Consider the following 21010-nt stretch of genomic DNA (forward strand, 5'->3'; position numbering starts at 1 on the left):
GTAAATTTCAACGGGGCCTTATTCAAAGATATAAGGAAAGCCAGCATCGGAGTGATTGTTCGTGATAGTAACGGGCAAGAAATAGCCTCTCTGTCCGAGCAAGCTAGCCTTCCTTTTTCCCCGGAGATAGCTGAAGCAATGGCTGTAGCCAGAGCATTATCTTTTGTACAAGACCTTGGTTTCACTTCATTCATATTAGAAGGAGATTCAGCTAACATAATAAACACCCTGAACTTGGAAGAGATGTCCCTATCTACCTATGGACACATACTCAGCTCAGCAAAGTCCATGTTAGTGGCAAGCAATTGTGTTTCATTTTCCCATGTTCGCCACTCTGGAAACAGGGTAGCGCATAACCTAGCTTAACATGCTAGACATGTTAGAGGTTTTTCAGTGTGGACTGAGAATGTTCATCCACACCTGAATTTTGTATTTCTTGCCGACCATGGCTAATTTTTCTTAATAAAGTTGATGTCTTCTTTCTCAAAAAAAAAATTGCAATCCTTTTTCTTTCTTTCTTTTGTTGAGTTACACTGTAGGAATGGGTTGCCTTTAGACCAACTTGGCAAAAAAAAAAAAAAAAAATCCAATACACACTTTAAAATCATTAGAGAATAAAGTTATGTGAGGATCATAAGATAAAATTTTATAGGAAAATCAATTAAAATCAGAAAATATTCATTACTCAAAGCTATATATTCTCTCAGATTATCTATCCTATGATAAAATCGGACTCTTTTTAATTTACTCTGGGCTACTGAGCTTCATCCAGTTTGACTAGAGCAATATGATTATAATTTGATAACTTCGATTTCTATGATATTTGTGAGTCTTGAAGATTGATGTAAACAATGACATGATATGAGAATACTATTACATTGCAGTATTAACTATTAAGTCAGTGTGTTCATACAAGGAGGTGATATCTAGTGCATCCATTCTACGCAATGAAATATACCATTGACTAGTATTATATTGGTATGATATTCGTTTTAACTTTTAATTAAGAATTATAAATAAACTAAAGAAAATACTTCAATAACATAATTATGATTAAATAAAAATAGATAGTAAAGGAAAATACTTAAATTTGGTTTTAAGTTACGTGAAGAATTCACATTGTATACGTCCAAATTATTAAAACCAAATATTATAATAAGGACAAAACTTAGGTACGATACTTAGGTACTGTTACTTAAATTTTTTTTTTAAGATTCAACCATATGACTTTTTTCTCATGGGATGGAAGTGTATTTTTAGTTAAGTATAACTATATGACTGAATCCTAAAAGAGGAACATAAGGAACAACACCTAAGTGTTGTACCTAAATTTTATCATTATAATAAATTATAAAATTATTTTAAAGAAGCAATGAAGCACCTTTGTATATCTTAAAATTATGGTAATACAAGTCAAACCCTTATCATTAGTACCAACCCTATTTTTCAAGAGAAAGCCAAGTCATTATATTACCATTCAATTCAATTCAGATAACACATTTGAAAAAATCAGACTTTTTCACATCTTACTTATATTGCATTTGAGATAATGCTCTACTAGACGGAAAAATATTGTATACTCTCCTCACATTTACAAAGGAATTTATAGGGGGTGGATCCTACCCATTATGAGGCCCACCCCTTTGTGAGAGGATAGGAGCATACTCACTGCCTATTAATAACAACCCCTACTAAACCCACCACAACACAAAAACACATTGATAATGGGCCAAAATGGCCCATTAGCATTAATTTTTGAAATATTTAGCAACAGAGCACTGTTTCGGAAATAATTAGGGAAATACCACTTTTTCCGAAAACGCCGCTATAGGGCCCGAAAACGTCACTATAGGGCTTAAAAAACGACTATAGGGCCCCTTAACCTGTTATGGGGACTTATAAAAAAATTTTGCAGGACAACGCCGCTATAGGGCCCAAAAACGTCACTATAGGGCTTAAAAACGCCACTATAGGACCCCTTGAACCTGTTATGGGACTTATAAAAAAATTTTGCAGGAAAACGCCGCTATAGGGCCCAAAAACGTCACTATAGGGCTTAAAAACGCCACTATAGGGCCCCTTGAACCTGTTATGGGACTTATAAAAAAATTTTGCAGGAAAACGCCGCTATAGGGCCGGAAAAAGTGGTATTTCCCTAATTATTTCCGAAACAGTGCTCTGTTGTTAAATATTTCAAAAATTAATGCTAATGGGCCATTTTGGCCTTGATAATGTAAAAAGGTTGATGAAACTCTTAGTATCAAGAGATTTTTCCATTACCATTTGCAAACACTGACCCCTCTATCTTACTCTCAAACCTTTTTGTTTTTTGGTGCAAATTTCTACAGAAATGGGTTGTATACTCATACTCTATGCATCTTTGTTTGAACAATCCCTAACATTGCAACTACATGGATTAAAAAATTGATTTTTAATGAATTGCAGAGGCGGCCCTTAAGTGCAATAATTCATAACAAAATTTTCAAGGTAGTTGACTTGATTGGCGAAATATGATTTTTAGTGAATTTTCTTGAAATAATTTCTTATTCCATGTTCTGTCTACTTCATGGCCACATTTGCTATCAATCCTGCTACGGACACAAAAAAATTTACCAAAATTTTCAGTCACTCACATATTTGCCTCAATTGAATGGCACCACAACACAAATGCAAAGGCAATTATGTGAAAAAATTAGTGAAATTTTCTGCAGCTACAGATTTACTCATTTGCTATTGCTGTATATTTCAGTCTCCAATATCTTCAGCCTACTGCATCTTCTGTCAAAAAAAGAAAAAGAATCTGTTGTCTCATTTAATTGCCTTTCCATTTTCATAGGCTTTATGTATCTTTTGCCTCTTCTTTTGTCTTGCTGCACCAGCAGAGTTCTGAACTCCAAATGTAGGAGTTGAATAATGCTGCAGACCCTCCCCAAGCTAGAATGTGAGCCAAAGGAGTCCATTAAGCAAAAATCTTCAAGATCAAGGGTTTTTTAAGTAACTTGAGAGCATATAAGGAATTTAAGAGCCTAATGATGCAAGTCTTGCAATTTATTTAAAAAAAAAGAAGCAACAAATTAAATTGATACTAGTTCATCATATGAAACAAGTGCAACAACAATCCGGCCGTAGTCCTAAAAATTTGGGATCAACTATGGATCCTTCATATACTAATAAGGGGTCAACCATGTGTATTATTTATCGTCATTCTATCCAATGTAAAGTCATACTCTACAACAATGAACTGTAAAATTGACCATGCTGCTACCTATCTCTCATGTGGATGGTAAAATTGGGTCTCATCTAAGAGTTTTTGCACATCTGACAACTTCATTAGATTCTTATGCAGGGGATTTGAGCAACCTTGCGCCATTCTTTTCCTTTCTTCCTTTGGCATCATTCCTCAACAAAGACTTCCATAGATCAAGGATAAGAAAGGGAGATATGAGGCCTATTTGTTACCATTTCTTGAGCTTGGCCATTGAATAACTCATGCCTGAAACCAGTGCCCTTTCCATATAACTGAAAACTATCAATGCCCCTTCATGGGTTGCTCAACTAAAGGTTATTCAGCCAAAAATACATTAAAAAATTTCCTTTACAATTAGTAGGGGAAATTAAAAAAAAAGCTAAAACATTCAGCACCAGGGATATCCCAACAGTCTACCCTATTGAATTGAAAAGCATACACAGCAAGAAACTAGTTAAGATGTTGGGCTAAAACTAAAAGAACAGCACAAGAAATTGATACTTTTCAGCAATAGAGAAAACTTGTGTGTGTGTGTTTACCTTGTGCTATTCAGAAGTTTGCAATAGAGAAAAACTTTCAGCTGTACAAAGTTCTTTTCATCATTTTGAAACAGGTAACATGTTAGAGAGAGAGAGAGAGAGAGAGAATTCAGCAGCTACTAGAAGGTACTGAAGCGGCACTAACTTTCATCTGCCTTGGTGTCCTCCTGAGATTAAACTTTTACAGTAATTTGACATGAATGGACTCTTTGACATGAATGAACTTTTACAGTAATTTGAAAACTACTAGACAATTAGGAGTTTATACATGATACAAAAGGATCAGCAGTTAGCAGTGGCATGAAGTTGATGCTGGGTGTGTGAGCACTAGTTATCGACCTCTGAAAGTGACACTGCAAAAGAAAAGGCAAACAACTGAGCATATACAATGAAATTGCCAGATTGAAAATCACCAAGTTTTTAAAAATTATGGTAACCATTACATAAATTATTGCTTCCTTTTTTTTCTTTTTCTTTTTCTTTTTTAATTTCCTGAGATCGAAAGCTGCTTCTTGAAAAATAGCATCTCTTACATAAGTGCGCTGAAAGTATTTTACTAGAAAGCTTTATTTTTTAATTTTTCAAATAAAAAAAATCTAAACTTTCTTATGTATATTTTGAAGTTTCTCTATCAGCTATATTTACGAGAGTTAACTAAAATTATGGTATCATGACATATAATATGTAGACTCAGTGGTTTAAGTCATGTGATGCCTTTATAGAATAAGTACAAGGGATATTTTGACCTAAAAATTCAGGAGTCCCTAAAAAAAATTGAGCAAAAGAAGAATGGTAATATTAGTGCAGAACAAGTACCTGGGCATGCAAAAGCACTTCTCCATCACAACTCATGTGATCACTTCAAAGTTAATCTCTATGAGGGGAATATGAGCAATCTTAGGCCACTCCTTCCCCCTCTCTCTTTGACAATCTTGCTCTAACAAAGGGCATTGACGGATATGTAGAAAAGAAAGAGAGGTTGGCAAGCCTTCTTTTGGTAAGCACTGAAGCTTATAGCAAGAAATAATATCCAAGCATTCGAGAGAGATGAGTTGTTGAAACCCCTTATTGTCAAGTGATTTTAGATTAGGAAAAGATGAGATAGAAAGAGAGGTAAGAGTTGCAGGCAGCAATGCCTCCTCTGGAAATGTCAATACTTCTGTGTCTTTAGTACGAATGTGGAAGCTTCTAAGAGAGTGAAGACCTTTCAAACCCCATTCCAGGCGATGGGAAAAGAGCTTGTCACAGAAGCAGATGGCAAGTGCTTTTAAATTAGAGGGCAAACCATCATCAGGAAATGATTCGAGTTCTGGACACCATGATAATCTCAAAGCCACAAGAGATGGGAGGAGAGCATGCATCCTTTCAGGTAGGGACTTTAACTTTTTACAATTGATGATGGTAACCTGTGTCAAATTTGGTGCGCATAGTCCTCCATTGGGAAAGGACACAAAGTTAGGACAATTCCTGATTTCCAAAAGAGTGAGAGAAGTAAGATCTAGGTGAGATCCCTCTGATACAGAAAAAGACTCAAGATTTTCACATCCATACATTTCAAGAAATTTGAGCTTTGGATAGAACTCTAACGGAAAAGACCAAAGTGAATCATGGCCACCTTGTAACCTCAATCTTTCAAGTGATGGATAGCAATGGCCCCTTGGCAACTGTAAAATACCACAGATTGTAAGTGATTTCAATGTAATGAGTAGAAAACCTCGTGGAGGTGATGTCATTAGCTCAACAAAGGACTGTAGTATGTGGCATCCTTCAATTGTGAGACTATGCAGTTTAGGTGGCAATTCTTTCAATAGTACCTTACTGCAATCTTTTAAGTTTAATTCATGAATGGCCAGAGATAGTGGAAGTGACACAAGAAGTTGTTGACATTCTTCAATGGTAAGGTGGGTTAAAGAGGGAAGTTGGTTAGGCAAGCCACTGCTTAGTTTGGGACATCTAATTATACAAAGCTCTTGGAGAGTAGAAAAAGCTCCGCCTACATCTTCACCTTCAAATAAAAGCCATTCTTGCCAGTTTGGCATCTCTGCAAAGCTTAACTTTTCAAGGGATCTGAATGGCTTAACTGTAGAAGAACTATTCCCATAGAACTCACGGTCCACATGTGATACTTCATGAAAACCTGCAATTGAGAGCTCCTTAAGGGCAGGAAGCTGTCCAAGAGGAGGTAAAAGGGAGCAATATTTACAATTTACAAGATTAAGGGACGCCATATTGGAGAATGAACAATCTCCTAACCAGAATGGAAATCTTGTACCCCCATAATGTTCAATGGTGAGAGCTTTCAAGTTTGTATGAGGACAGAACTGTTCAAGCACATTTCTTTCATTTTGGGAATCCTTACTATCATCACCCCATTGCAAAACCAATTCAGACAAGAACTTCTTATCCTTCAATTTAGCCTCCATAGCATCTCTAGCACAATCAATTTCTTGCAAGTTAAGTATCGACAATGTTCCAGAAAGATGTCGAAGCTCTCCTAATTCTCCAATGCTGTACCCACTGTGTTCACCCACAACAAAAGCAGTTAATTTTTGAAGATTTCTCAGTTGACGCATTTGCAATGGCATCTCTTTCAACTTTGTTCCAATTATATCCAAATGGCGTAAGTTGACTAGTTTTCCCATTTTGGCAGGCAACTCAATGAGGAAAGTACATCTGAATAACAGTAAGGTTTGTAAATTATACAAATTGCAAATAGAATCAGGTAAGCGCTTGATTGAAGTGCGGTTGAGATTCAAATAACGTAGATGCTTTAAATTGCCAATAGAATCAGGTAACTCTCTTATGTTATGATAGCCAGATAATGATAGCACCCGTGCACACTTAAATGTCTGCAATAAATCATGTGTTACTGTGTTTGCCAAATAATCAAATTGACTCAATGAAAATGGCGAGGATTCTAAAGCCAACAAGGTGCGCAAACCCTTAGCTTTGTAGGAGACCTCAAATTTCTTGGAGGTGTCAAATTCAGCTCTAAAATATGACAAATGCCGTGTCTTTGCTGTAGCTTCATCCGATTCTTCAATTTCCAACCTCAAACAGAATTCTCCAGATATAAACTTTGCTAAGTCGTTGACAAGGTCATGCATTACAAAAACTGATTTGTTGTCATCTGATCGTTGAAAAAATGACCTTGATACTAGATCATCAAAGCACTGTTCACCTATTTCTTCCAACCCCCCATTTCCTTTGGATTGCTGCAATAAATCTTCTGCCATCCACAATTGAACCAAATCCTCCTTTTTGAATTTATAATCCTTAGGAAAGATTGAGCAATAAGCAAAGCATCGCTTTAGATATGATGGGAGATAGTGGTAGCTCAATCTTAGAGCTGGTAGAATATTACTTTCACCTTTTGGTAAGTCCCATATATCACTTTTCAGAATTTTATTCCACTGTCTTGGTTCTTGTTTAGAGTGTAACAAACCCCCAAGTGTTTTTACAGCTAAAGGCAAGCCTTTACATTTCTGGACAATTCTTTTACCAATTACCTCAAGGTTTGGATATTCATGGGAGCTTCCATTTTCAAATGCATGTTGTGCAAATAACCACCAGCATTCTTCATCTGACAATTGCTTTAAAAGATGAGTTGAAATAGGGTGCATAATTGCTGCTACTTTTTCACTGCGTGTTGTAACAATGATTTGAATCTTTCGTGCCCCACATCTAAAAATTCTGAGTAACTCGTCCCAATCAATATAATTCTCATTCCAAACATCATCTAATACGAGAAAAAATTTCTTTCCTGCCAAGGTCTCTCTGATTTTAATTTGCAACAAATTCAAATTTTGAATGTCACAAGCAGATAGAGTAACCTCCTCAAGAATAGTTTTTGCTATCCTTAAACTATCAAATTTTTCAGAGACACAAACCCATGCTTTGAGATCAAAACTCATCTTTACTCTGTTGTCATTGTATACAAGCCGAGCAAGAGTTGTTTTACCAATCCCACCCATACCAACAATGGGAACAACACATATTTCATTGCTACTACTTGCTTCATCTGATTGCAACAACTTAAATATTGCCTCCTTATCAACATCTCTACCATACAAACCATATTCTTCTGGGCAAGAAGTTGTTAATTGTCGTGATGGTACTCCACCAGCAACTTCTTTCAGACCAAGGACACCCTTTTGTTTTGTAATATATTCTAATCTTTCAATAATCATTTTTAGCTCTGATTTTATCCGTTTGTCAACTGGAATAACAGAAAGAGAGATGAGGTCCCATACCTTACTTGTGCAGGTTTGAGATTTAACTTCTGACTTGCATTGCAAGGCTTCAGTGGCAATCTCATCCAAGACATCCTCTGCATCATAAACAGCATCTTTAAGCTCGTCCAGCCACTCTTTCACAGCTGGGATTGTAATTTGCTTCTCCTCTGCATCAGTGAGCACAGCATTAGCAGACAACAGCACTAGCTTCAACTTTCTTAGCAACCCATCAAGCTTCCTTCCTTTGAAATAGTCTAAAACCTCAGGAAAAGCCACTCTTTCTACCACCACCTCAATGATTGCAGATACAAGCGCTTCTCCTAGGAAGACCCCTGCCATAATTTCTTCTTTGTGTAGATGTGAATTGTGAAAATTAAGTTTAAGACAAAGGCAAGAGAAAGCAAACCGGTGAAATGAACTCCACACAAGAAACAGATATTTTGTGAAAATGTTTGTTGTAAACTCTTCAACCGCTTCTTTGTTGACTATTAAGCGTGTGAGGCAAAAGTCATTACCTTTTTCTTTCTTTTTTGTGTGAAAGAAAACTTTTATTACCAGAAAGAAAAAACAACACAGCCTAGGCAACTTCCAACGAGATGAGATTAGCAAAACTAGATGGGCTGAACCCCTGATCAAAAGAGCCAAAAAAAGAACTATCAAGGGACCACCTAGCTAGGGTATGAGCAGCGTGATTAGCACTCTACTGGAGGGTTTGAAATTTTGATCCAATGTGCTAGGTGAGCTGAGAGTTATAGGGCACCGCACCTTCTAGGAAGGAAGCACAATAAATACATGTCTCTTCAGTCTTTACTGATGGCTATGATGGTTCCCACGTGCTGTAGCAGTCTTTTGAAAATTTGGCTCTCATCTTGAGCATTCAGAGCATCTTGATAAGAGCATTTGTATAAGTTCATGCAAAATTTTTATAAATTTACATATTCAAAATCTATTTTTTTTTTTTATTTTACATACTTATTTTTACAAAACATTCACGTCAGTTTATCTATTATACATATTTATTTAATAAAATATTCATTTTTTCCCCATTCTCATCTCTCTCACAGAATCAAGACATCCCACACAGCCACCATCAAACAACGAGATCGAACCCACAAATCAAACAACGAGATCGACGGTGAAGCACTGTGATGGATCAAACCCATTGATCGAACCCATTGATCGACGGTGAAGCACTGTGAAGCTTGACAGAGAGATCGGACCCATTGATCAAACAACGAGATCGACGGTGAAGCACTATGATGGATCAAACCCATTGATTGAACCCATTTATCGATGGTGAAGCACTGTGAAGCTTGACAGAGAGATTGAACCCATTGATCAAACAACGAGATCGACGGTGAAGTTGGCAGTGAAACTGGGCAAATGGCGAAGCACTGTGATGGATCGACGGTGAAGCTGGCGGCGAAAGCTAGGTGAACGGCGAAGCACTGTGGTGGATTGATGGAGGAGGCTGGATTGAGGGACCGGAGAGAGAGAGGGGTCAGAGTAGAAGCTGAAAAGGAGAGATTGAGGTGAGGAGAGAGAAACAAATAATAAAGTAATGTATAAACGAGCTACAGTAACCGGGTATATTTACATGGTTACTGTAGCTCATAGAAATGTTTACATGATTTTACACAACTTTACACCCACTGATGTGGGTGTTTTTTTGGCCAAAATATGTAAAATGGAGGAGTCATTGTATTTTAGAAGATTATCTACTAATTGATGTGGATGCTCTAAGATTGCTAAAATGACTAAATTCAATATAAGTGAATTTAGCAACCAATTCCCTAAAAACAACTTCGGCAAAGTTAAAACAATTTGAGTTTGAGCTCACTTGTAGTTAAGGTTCTGTTTAGTTAGAAGAGTGAAAAAATGGGAGGATAGCAAATGATATGAGGATGAAAAAGTGGGATGATAGAAAAGATTTTAATTTCTCTCATTTTTATTTGATTGGGAGTGAAAAAAGTGGAGGGATGGAAAAAGTGAGTTTGGATAAATTTACTCTTATACCCTTGTTATAAAATGATGGCCAATTAAAACAAAAAAATGACAAAAAAAGTAATCATCCAATTTATTAAAAAATAAAAATCATGTCTAGTTAAACCAAAAAAAAAAAAAAAAAAAACTATCACATCCACAGCCTAGGAAAAAAAAAAACGTAAAAAAGAAAAAAAAAAAGCAACATATGGGAAGGAAAAGAAAAAAAAGAAAGAAAAAAGGAAGAGGCAACATGCACAAGAAAGCACAAAAAAGAAAAAGAAAAAAAAAGAATTGGTTGAATTGCCCACGTGCAACAATGGAAATGCACATGGCCATTTTCGTCCGTTAAGCAACCTATTTTCTCCCTTCAGTTTTCTCCCCACTTCGGGGAGAAAACTTTTTGGTGGGTTTGGAGAGAAAACACTCAGACCCCACCATTTATTTTCTTTCCTCCCACCCAATTAAACACACTCCAAAAAAGTTTTATTTTTCATTTTCTCTTTAAAGTTTTCCATCTACCGTATTTCACCTCCAAACAAACACACCCTAAAACTCAAAACAAAAAATAAATTTTAAATCTGGAGTGTTAAAAAAAAAAAAGTATTTTAATGTGTTGATGATTGTGGCATCTGTTGTTTATCGTGTTAGATATATTATTTTATTGTATTATTTATATTATTTTAATGCGTTGCATGCTAAAAGAAAACCTTTGATATTGGGTGTATTATAAAATAGAGTGTTAAAATAGATAAAGTAGTGTTTTGAGTTGATAAAAACTATATTTATTAGTTTTCTTACCGTGAATATTAAAAGCTAAAAAAAAAAAACTATTTTTTAGCAACTCATTCCAAAAGCACATGCTAAAACAAGAGTGCTATTGTTAAAATTTTTGACAACTAAGCTATAGTAAAGTGTTAAAGATCTCCAAAGTTATATATATATATATATATATATGTAGGATCACAATTTGGAGCCCAATCCCAAGAGGTATGGGGTCTTGGTCCAAGGAGTCTAGAAACAATGAATTTGTAAAGAGTGAGTCGTAGAGCTAGGTCTTAGAGAGTTGGACAACGGTTAGTATTGGGCTATACAACAATTGAACACAAATAAAATGTGTTAACATCCATAGATCTTCAGTCCGAGGAGGTTAGATGAATATATATTGATCACTGTTTGAAGATTATGGTCGTTTATACTGCTACAGTATTCTCTCTCTTTTTTCTCCGTCCCCTTCCTTATGGGGACTCCCCATCTTATATAGTCCTCTTGAAGCCATCATAGTCTTATACTTGTTGATCATCTGGATCTTTACTTGAGTGCTTGTCCCATCGAACACCCCCTTTTAGCCTTTTGTGAGTTGTGGTGGCCAAGGTAGCACTATTCACAGGTCCTCTTCACATTAATGCATCTAGAAAAGCAGTTGCAACGCATATAATGCTGTAGCAGTAGCCTCTCCTTGGATATTTTGTGTTTCCTCCTTTTTTGCGGGGCTGTGGGGCACGTCCCTATTGCTAATGCCTATTGGGGGGGGTCCTTCTAGTAGTCAGAGTGCATATTTGAGCCATACTCATCACGTCCAAGGAGGCATTCCTCTTTGGACCGTCCTCCAAATACCCCTTGTCTACGAGAGCTAAGTTGGAAATCCCTTTAGCAACCATTTCCTTTCCTCGAACATTGCTAATTGTCCCGGGTGGGGCCTAAGGCCCATTACATGATTTGGGGTCTTTGCCCCTACAATAGCCCCTCAAAATTCTGATTTTTCCCTCTTATCCAAGGAGAAAAAAGTGGAATTTTGATATTTAATGGATAAGTCACTCCAATTCTTTAATTCACACGTGTGGGAGCACCGTCTTACGCGCCTCATTACTGCTACTGATGTCTCATAGCCCACGAGGCATCATTAATTGCACTAGACGGCTCTATGTCCCCTTACATCCAACGGTGGGGTGCTGAATCAACAGCAGATATTCTTTCTAAAATTTTGAGCGGGAGTAGTCTCGTTCATTTTCCCTCGCTATATAAGGCTCCTTAGGGAGATTACTTTCCCCTTTTTAGAAAAAACATTCAAGCGTTCCAGAGCATTTCAGCGTCTTCTCTCATGAAATACTCCAAGTCCCTGAGTTCCATAGCTGTTCCTGTAAGGATTCCCTGCGGATCTTTTGAAAGTTTGAGAGATTTAGAACTCGTACTCCCATAAGTTTTCATTTCCCCATATTCCCTTGCCCCCCCCCCCCTTTTTTTTCTTCATTCTCCTCGGCCTTCTTTCATTTATACACCTTTCTCTGTGCCCTTTGGGGTTACCTGGATGGGTAAGTTTAAGAGCCTAGTAGATTCTCCGGCTAGTATGGAGGGTTTTAGGGCTAGGTACCATATCCCGCAAGGAGTGGGTTTAGAGTATTGCCCTTCGGACAAAATCCTAACCAACAAAGAAATGGGGCAGGTCGTCATTCCTATGATTGCTTTCATAGAAGGAGGGATGACGATTCCTATGGGTAGGATAACTAGGGATTACTTGCGCGGCCATAGGCTGGCCCCCCACCAGTGCGCCGCTAATATGTTATGAATTCTAGGGTGTGTAGATGCTCTTGATGACCAGATGAACCTTGGCCTCTCATGGCACGATGTTGTTCACTTGTATGAGTGCCACTGTCTTTTCGAGACGTATTACCTGAAATCCAGGTCCAACGAGATGAGACTGATATCTTGCCTTCCCAAGTCCAACAAAGGCTTGAAGGACGATTATCTGGTCGTCGGGGAATGGCACAACGGTCTTCGCTGCTCAATTAGGGCAGGAACACCATGTGGGACATTCTAGGATCAGGTCCTCCAGCGGGGATCTTAGTCTTTGGAGCTTTCCTTTTATTTGTTTTGGTCTTGGTTTTGGTTGCTTGTTCTCTCGGACTGACATAACCCTTCCTTTGGATGTTTTGTAGACAAAGTACACACCACTCCAAGGATCAGCCTGGTTAACGTCCAAGCTCTTAATTACCTCTTAAGGTCAGAGATCTTTGTGAGTGAGGATGGGTAGTTGTGGGCCGCTCACCTCATTTTAGACTACGAGCCTCTATCCCGTGCATTCGTGGACGTGGGGCAAGCGATAAGGGCTGGGAGTCCCCGATTAGCTCGTATCGACGTTTCTAAACCAGGATTCTTAGCTTGGAGAGACTTGCCACCAGTCCAGCTACTCGTTCATTGCGTTCCCCAGGAGGTAGCCGTTCTAGGGGAGGGAATTGACTCTACGCACTCATCCCTCAAAGCTGAAATCGATCACTTCCACTTCAACGAAGAGGGTGAGGTGTCAACAAGGCCCGTAGAGCTTTTAGACTCCGACTCGAATTTAGATCACTTCTCGGCGGCTCACTCCCCGAAACTAATAGTTGCTCGGATCGATACAAGCCAAGAAGCTGAAGAGGAAGGCATGGATCTAAAGTCGAGATCTGGTCTAAAGGGCCTTATGTCCAACAGGAACAAAGGGAAATCTTCCAAGGATGCCCCTAAGGAGCAAGTTCCTGCCAGCCTTCCTCCTCCACCTCTTCCTCCCATTGACCCCGCACTACAACCCATTCTAAACTTGAGGATGAAAAGGCCAGTCGACGAACTGGAGGGGGGTGAGGTCGACCCTCAGAAGACCAAACAACAGAAGAAAGGCAAAGAGCCTAAAGAAAAAAGGACAAAGTCCATAGATAGCAAAGATGAGGCTGCACAGGGAGGGGGCAGCGCACCTGGTCTCCCCGGCTCGAATTGGATGGCCCTTCCATCCCTTGGGACGCGACCCTCTAGGAGTCCCAACGAGGGCAGGCGTCGTATCTTGTTGAGGCTTTGCAGCAGCCCCTCCTTTTGCCTCGTGACTTGGATGAACTCCGAACTACGAGGCAACCAGACCTCTTCATGTCATTGAAGAGGGATCTCGCCATGGTAAAACGAAGACTCTCTATTGTTCAGGTTCCTGATTCTATGTTCATCTATTTGTCGTCTACGTTTTGATGATTCTTCCATTACTTTTATGCAGGTTACTCAGCAAATCTACGTGGCCGAGGAGTGGGGGAAGAATTCTCGAGAGGAAGTGAACGCTGAGGTACAGTCCCGTCTCGTAGCTGAGAAAGCTGTTGGTGCCCTTAGGCTGGAGAAAGAGAGCCTAAATGAGAAGGTCAAAGAGGCCATTAAGGCCCGGGACAGCGCTAAAGCGGGCCTTAAGATCACGACGAGGCAAGCCAAGGACATGTGCCAGCAGCTACACTTAACGGAAATAAACCTGGCCACCGAGAAGCAAACAGTCTTGGATCTCAAGGCACAGCTGCAACAGGCTAAGGAGGCGGCTCGGGTGGCCAGGGAGGCAGCTGAGGCTACGGTGGCAGCTTCTTACGAGCGTGGGGTGAAGGACACCGAGGCCAGGCTGACTGAGGAGGTGGTTGTGATTTGCAGGGACTATTGCACCGAGTCCTGGGGAGTAGCAATGGACCGGGTGGGAGTTCCTGCAGACTCCGAGCTCAGGAGGATCGAGAATATCTTCTTCCTTGAGGATATTCGAGAGATTCCTGATTCGGATCCTCCTGAGAAGCCCCTTTCTACCCAGGCCGCTGTTCCTGATCCTATCGTTCCTGAAGGGAAAGGAGTGGATGAGAAGGCTCAGCCACTAGCCAAGGACAAGTCATTTGAGGACACCCTCACAATCAGAGATGTTGTCTCACAAGCCAAGGTTGCCGAATCTAAGTCCAAAGCCGGAGATGATCGTCCTGAGACTGATGACCCCGCAAAAAGCCCAATCAAAGATAAAGCTTAGAACTTTAGGTGTAGGGTTTTCGTTTGTAATTGTTTCGTTCTGTCTTTCATTTCCTTGGCTTTTGCCAATGCCTGTAAGATAACTTCTCTTTGAGTTTAATGAATGATATAATTTCTTCTTCTTTGGTCATTATTTTTACTGTTTTAACTTTATTGTCGTCATGAATGAATTCGGACTGTGTTGCTAGATTTCCAATGGTAATTCATTATTCGTAGTTCAAGTAATATAGCTAAGTACGAACAAGAGAAAGAGATTCTTCCCCCGTGTCTTGCGTTCTTTCTGAGTAATTAATTTCCTCTGAGCTTGTGGTCCGAGGAGCCACGCAGGACCTAGGTTTTGTTTAATACCTGAATAAAAATATGGAGTGTTTAATTTCCCTTGAGCCTGTGCTCCGAGGAGCCACGCAGAACTTAGGTTCTGTTTAATACTTGAATAAAAATATGAAGTGATTAATTTCCCCTGAGTCTGTGGTCCGAAGAGCCACGTAGGACTTAGGTTCTGTTTAATACTTGAATAAAAATATGGAGTGATTAATTTCCCCTGAGCCTGTGGTCCGAGGAGCCATGCAGGACTTAGGTTTTGTTTCATACTTGGGTCAAAATATGAAGTGATTAATTTCCCCTAAACTTGTGGTCCAAGGAGCCACACAGGACTTAAATTCTGTTTAATACTTGAATGAAAGTATGAAGTGATTAATTTCCTCTGAGCCTGTGGTCTGGGGAGCCACGCAGGACTTAGGTTCTGTTTAATACTTGGGTCAAAATACGAAGCGATTAATTTTCCCTAAGCCTGTGATTCGAGGAGCCACGCAGGACTTAGGTTCTGTTTAATACTTGGATGAAAGTATGAAGTGATTAATTTCCCCTAAGCCTGTGGTCTGAGGAGCCACGCAGGACTTATGTTCTGTTTAATACTTGGGTCAAAATACGAAGCAAAGCCTGTGATCCGAGGAGCCACGCAGGACTTAGGTTCTGTTTAATGCTTGGGTAAAAATACGAAGCGATTAAATTCCCCTAAGCCTGTGGTCCGAGGAGCCACGCAAGTCTTAGGTTCTATTCAATACTTGGGTAAAAATACGAAGCGATTAATTTCCCCTAGGCCTGTAGTTCGACGAGCCACGCAGGACTTAGGTTCTGTTTAATACTTGGGTAAAAATACGAAGTGATTAATTTTCCCTAAGCTTGTGGTCCGAGGAGCCACACAGGACTTATGTTCTGTTTAATACTTGGATTGATAAATGAGAAATAAGAAGCACACAAGCTTTTTGCAATAGAAGGGTATATCAAGAGTGGGAACTTTCATTAATAATAGTACATTTTCAGGTTGTTTACATTCCAAGGGCGTGGTACTACATGCTCATCCAAATCTTCTAAAAAGTATGCCCTTATGCCAGCCATTGAAGTGATACGATATTGCCCTTCCCAATTTGGTCCGAACTTTCCCTATGCAGGATTTTTTGCAGTGCCCAGAACCTTCCTCAAGACCAGGTCCCCAGGTGCTAGTTGTAACACCCCGACCCAATTTTATAATTAAATTATGTATTTAAGTAGTTAATTATTATTTTTAAGCCACTTACTTACTAAAATTAATATAAGAGTATTTAATAAACATATTATCTTATAATACCATTGAATGAGAATTGTAAAGATTATAAATAATTGAAATGGCTATTTGTATTATAAATATATACTTAGTATGTGAAAAACTATATTAAGTGGTTAAGGTATGAGATATATATATAGTTGTTGGTGTTTTAACTATGTATGATGCATGAGATATTATAGTTGTAATTTCACTTACACATGCAACCAATGGAAATCCAACACATTATGCCCAAGTACCATGCAATGAACAAACTCCACCTCATCTCTTCTTTGACTTTCTCAAAGAAAAGAGAAGACTCAAAAAGCTCTCTCTCTCCCTCCCTCAAAGCCATGGATCCATATATCAAAAGAAGATAAGTCTTCATCTTATCTCTTCTTTGACTTTTCAAGGTAACTAGAATTTCCATGAAACTCCCATGCTCTCATTTTTCCACGGGTCCACACACAAATCTGAAATTCTCACCTCATTTTGCTCTTTTTTTCTCTTAAGGAAAGTGCTAGGAAGCTCCCTTGAGTCTTTCTCTTGAGTCCAAGGGTTCACACACCAAAAGAAAGAAAATTCTCTCAACTCTTCTCTCCCTTTCATTCCCACAGGTCCTAAACCAAAAGAAAGAAAATTCTCTCAAGCTCTCTACCTATCATAATTTTGGGTCCAGCCACTAGGAAATGGGGAAATCAGTCCATGCAAGAGTGATTCTATTTCTTCTTGGAACCAGAAATTTGGTAAGGTCTAGCTACTCTCACCTTAGAATCCATAATTTCTTCATGGAATCTTTAGTATTGGTATTTGTGGTTTGTGAAATTAGGAAACTTGTAAGTCTATATATATATATATATAGTGTTTTAAGAAGCTTTGAAATTGTGTTGATGGTTTGTTGAAGGTAGATTAGGGTTTTTACTAATTCATGATTTTATATGATTAAGGAAGTAAGAAAAATTTAGGATGAGTATTTTTGATGCTGCTTCTGGGATTTTTGGTTGTGTTTATTTTGCTCTAAATGGTTACTGTATTTAAGTGTTTTATAACATGTCTAATAAGTGTATAAAAATCCCCATATGAAATACCATCGTTTGATAATTTTTTGTGATTTTACGAGAAAACGTTGCAAAGCTGTAATTGTGACAGATTCTGTGTTTATGCATGATAAATTATGTATTAAATTGTATGTAGTGAATTGGATGCTAGGGATGATTCCTATGAAACCTAAGACACTTTTGGTTGTTATTGAATTCGTCTCACAGCATTTGGATTAATATAAAAATAATGGTTTAATTTATAAGTTGCATGAAATTCTGTCAGGACAGATTTGAGTATGCTGTCTTGCGTGATTTTTAGTAAATCATGGGTTTATGCTTTGACTTCGAAATTTTGATGGTATATACTGGACATACAGGGGAGTGGTTCTGTAAAATTTCATAACAATTGGATCTGCTTGAACAGCCCATTTGTATTTTACAAATGGAGCATATGCTGCTGGAATAGAACAGTGAACAGTAAGGGACATGCCTAACTTTGAGGATTTAATTCTAAAACTAGGGTGAATGTTTTGAGCTATAATTTAATATGCTTATCTTTTGGTATATTTCGATCATAGATTAATTTTTGTGTAACTTGTTTTGAGGTTTAGTACTCAAAGGAGGGGTTCTAAACCATGAGACAGTTGTATTTATGAAGTTGTTTTGTCCGACGTGTTGTATGTTACCATATAAATGTATATAGTTACATGACCATGCTTAAAGGATTTTATATTTATGCATGCATTATTGTCCTAACCTCAAAGCACCTTTTGAAATAAAATTGGCTCTTCTAGAGATATAGGATTAATATAAGAATGTTGGTTTCTCTAGGATTTTGTACCTGTTGTTTGATGAATGTATTTTTGTTTGTGGGAACCTCGTTGAGGTAGGATTATGATTTCTTTGGTTTTAAGAGATAAGCTTTGAGATGAATGTGTAAGTTTATTCTAAGGTATAAGTGATAGTAATAAGCTCCTTTGACTTTAGACTCTCGGTTTCTCTGCTTTCAGGTAATAGATAAGTTATATGGGCATTTGGTAAGTCATGAGGTTATTTTAAAGTAAATTATGCATTAAAAGATTTTTGATTAGAGATATGGCATATAATCATTATTCTGACAAAGGTATGTTCGTGAACTTTTGAAAACTTATGTATATGATTTAAGTATATTGGTACTATTACTGATTCCATGAACATGATGTTTAAAGAAAAGAATGGAAATGTTATTATTATGAAATGTTGCAAAATAAGAAATTTCAATATGATGTAAAGTATGAAATTTTTTCGGGTTATGTCCTCTGGTGATCTGAACTCTGTCAGTAGGAGTTAATTACTGTCTTTCCATGGAAAAAAAAATGTTATCTGTTTGGCTATTTAAAGTAGAGGAAATGGGGTTGCCCGTAACTCTAATTTGAATAAGGTCTTTTCCCCAATGTGTACGGACGGCGGGGAGGAACAAAACCTGGAGGGGATGTGCCATCAGGCCTCCTAAAGGGGACAATATCATACACACAAGGGCACCCAAATGTGATGAGGCCTTCTCTGTACAGACTTATCAGATATGGACTAACCAACAAGTTATTTATGAACAGCTATATTATGTTATTAATCATGAGAGAATGATTTTGTTTAAATGCATTATGAAAAGTTAAAAACTCTCACGAAAAGAAGTTTATGATGAAAAGAAAAGCTGTTCTTTAAAGATAAGAGTTTCTGAAATTCTGTTGTGCTATAAAGATAAAGTTTTTGATGAAAGTACAAGTTTATGTTTAAAAGTTATCAGATATCTGTTTTATGAAACGTTAAGTTTTATGACCATGAAAGTTATAATATTTTATGAGAAGAAGTTTATAAAGAAAAGTTTTCTTATTATTCAAGATGTTCCTAGTTAATACAAAGTTGTCGATTATCTGATTTAAGTTAAAATAATTATTTTGTAATGAGAATATATATATATATATAGCGACTTTGTAGGAAATGAAAGAAGTTTAGGAAGAAAGGTTATGGTAATATTAACCTGATAAGAAAAAGGAGAATAATTATTTTCCTATGAAAAGCGCATAAGTTATTATTATGAATAGTATAAAATACTATGCATGGAAAGTTGTTCTCCTATTCGAATATTCATAGAATGAAATGATTTGATTTACATACATCCTTATTGAATTCTTATATATCTTATCTTTACTGAGCTGTGTAGCTCACCCCTTCTACTCTTTCAGTTAGCAGGTTTATTTTGGAGCAGAGGGAGCCTTAGTTGAGTTTTGGAAGGAGCTGGTTTTAGTTTGATATGTATAGATCCTAAATTAGCAATTTGATGTTTAGCTTTGTAGTATTGTGTATTTTAGGATCTAATGAAAGTTGTGTACCTTAAAGTATTAAGAGGTGTATTATGTGAAAGTGTGGAAATTAAATGACTGGTGGATTATGTTATATTTTGAGTATAGTGTAAATGCTCTGACTATCAAGTGAAAAATTATATCAAGAAGTAAAGAAACAAGAATGAAAAGAAAAAGGGAAGCCTTTGTAAAAGTTTGTAAAAGTTAAGTTGGTTCTTGTTAATATCAGGTATAAGCTTGATATTAGTATGCTGGTCATGATCACAAATCCAGGTATCGGGCTTGGGGCGTGACACTAGTGGTCTTAGCTTTACCTTGGCGTCATAACCTTGCTTAAGCCTGTGTTGGTAGTAGGTGAGTTGGACCATTGCCCTTTCCCTTCTTTCCTCGATAAGGTCTAAACTCTTCTCCAGCAGCTCATTGTTGCCATTGGGACAGAATGAGCTGGTTTTCAGTGTTGGAAAGTTTGTTTCTAGCGGAATGACAGCCTCGGCTCCATAGGTCATCGAAAAGAGGGTCTCCTCTGTTGATCTACAGGGTGTGGTTCGATACGTCCACAGGACATGTGACAACTCTTCCACCCATCTTCCCTTTGCTTCGTCTAACCTCTTTTTCAGCTTGTTTACTATGACCTTATTAACAGCTTCGACCTGCCCATTCCCCTGGGGGTAGGCCGGTGTGGAGTATCTATTCGCAGTTCCCAATTCGCCACAGTACCTTCTGAAAGCCTTAATATCGAACTTAAGACCATTGTATGAGATTAGGGTATGAGGGACTCTGAACCTGGTGACAATGTTTCTCCAGACAAACTTCTTGGCATCCACGTCTTTGATATTTGCCAGAGGTTCGGCTTCGACCCATTTGGTGAAGTAATCAGTGCCGACAAGCAGATATCTCTTGTTCCCTGTTGCACTAGGAAATGGCCCTACGATATCCATGCCTCACTAAGCAAATGGCCAAGGGCTGGACAGTGGATTGAGGATCCCCCCTGGTTGATGTATATTTAAGGCAAACCTCTGGCACTGGTCGCACTTCTTCACGTATTCGTGAGCCTCTTTCTACATGTTTGGCCACTAGTAACCTTGGGTTATGACTCTATGGGATAAGGACCTGCCTCCTGTATGACTTCTGCAAATTCCTTCATGCAATTCTTCCAGGATAAGTTCCATGGCGTCAGGGTGCATGCAGAGCAAGTACGGTCCTGAAAGTGAGCGTTTTTACAGTTTCAAGTCCTCGGATAGCCAGAACCGAGAGGCTTTTCTT

The 21010-nt window shown here is 38.2% G+C and overlaps 1 protein-coding gene across 1 annotated transcript; it reads right to left on the bottom strand.

Moving 5' to 3' along the window:
* Positions 1–3693: 3693 nt before the first annotated feature.
* On the bottom strand, positions 3694–8696 carry LOC115983848 (putative disease resistance protein At3g14460). Its single transcript, XM_031106683.1, has 2 exons — positions 4603–8696; positions 3694–4139 (listed from the first exon to the last, which is right to left on the bottom strand). Exon 1 carries the CDS (start codon positions 8358–8360, stop codon positions 4635–4637), a length of 3726 nt encoding a protein of 1241 aa, XP_030962543.1. The 5' UTR covers positions 8361–8696; the 3' UTR covers positions 3694–4139; positions 4603–4634.
* Positions 8697–21010: the final 12314 nt, after the last annotated feature.

The sequence above is a fragment of the Quercus lobata genome, chromosome 4 (assembly GCF_001633185.2).
Source record: "Quercus lobata isolate SW786 chromosome 4, ValleyOak3.0 Primary Assembly, whole genome shotgun sequence".
Taxonomy (NCBI): domain Eukaryota; kingdom Viridiplantae; phylum Streptophyta; class Magnoliopsida; order Fagales; family Fagaceae; genus Quercus; species Quercus lobata.

Coding starts and splice junctions, on each gene's coding strand:
- LOC115983848 (XM_031106683.1), bottom strand. CDS start 8,360: ATGGCAGGGGTCTTCCTAGGAGAAGCGCTTGTATCTGCAATCATTGAG.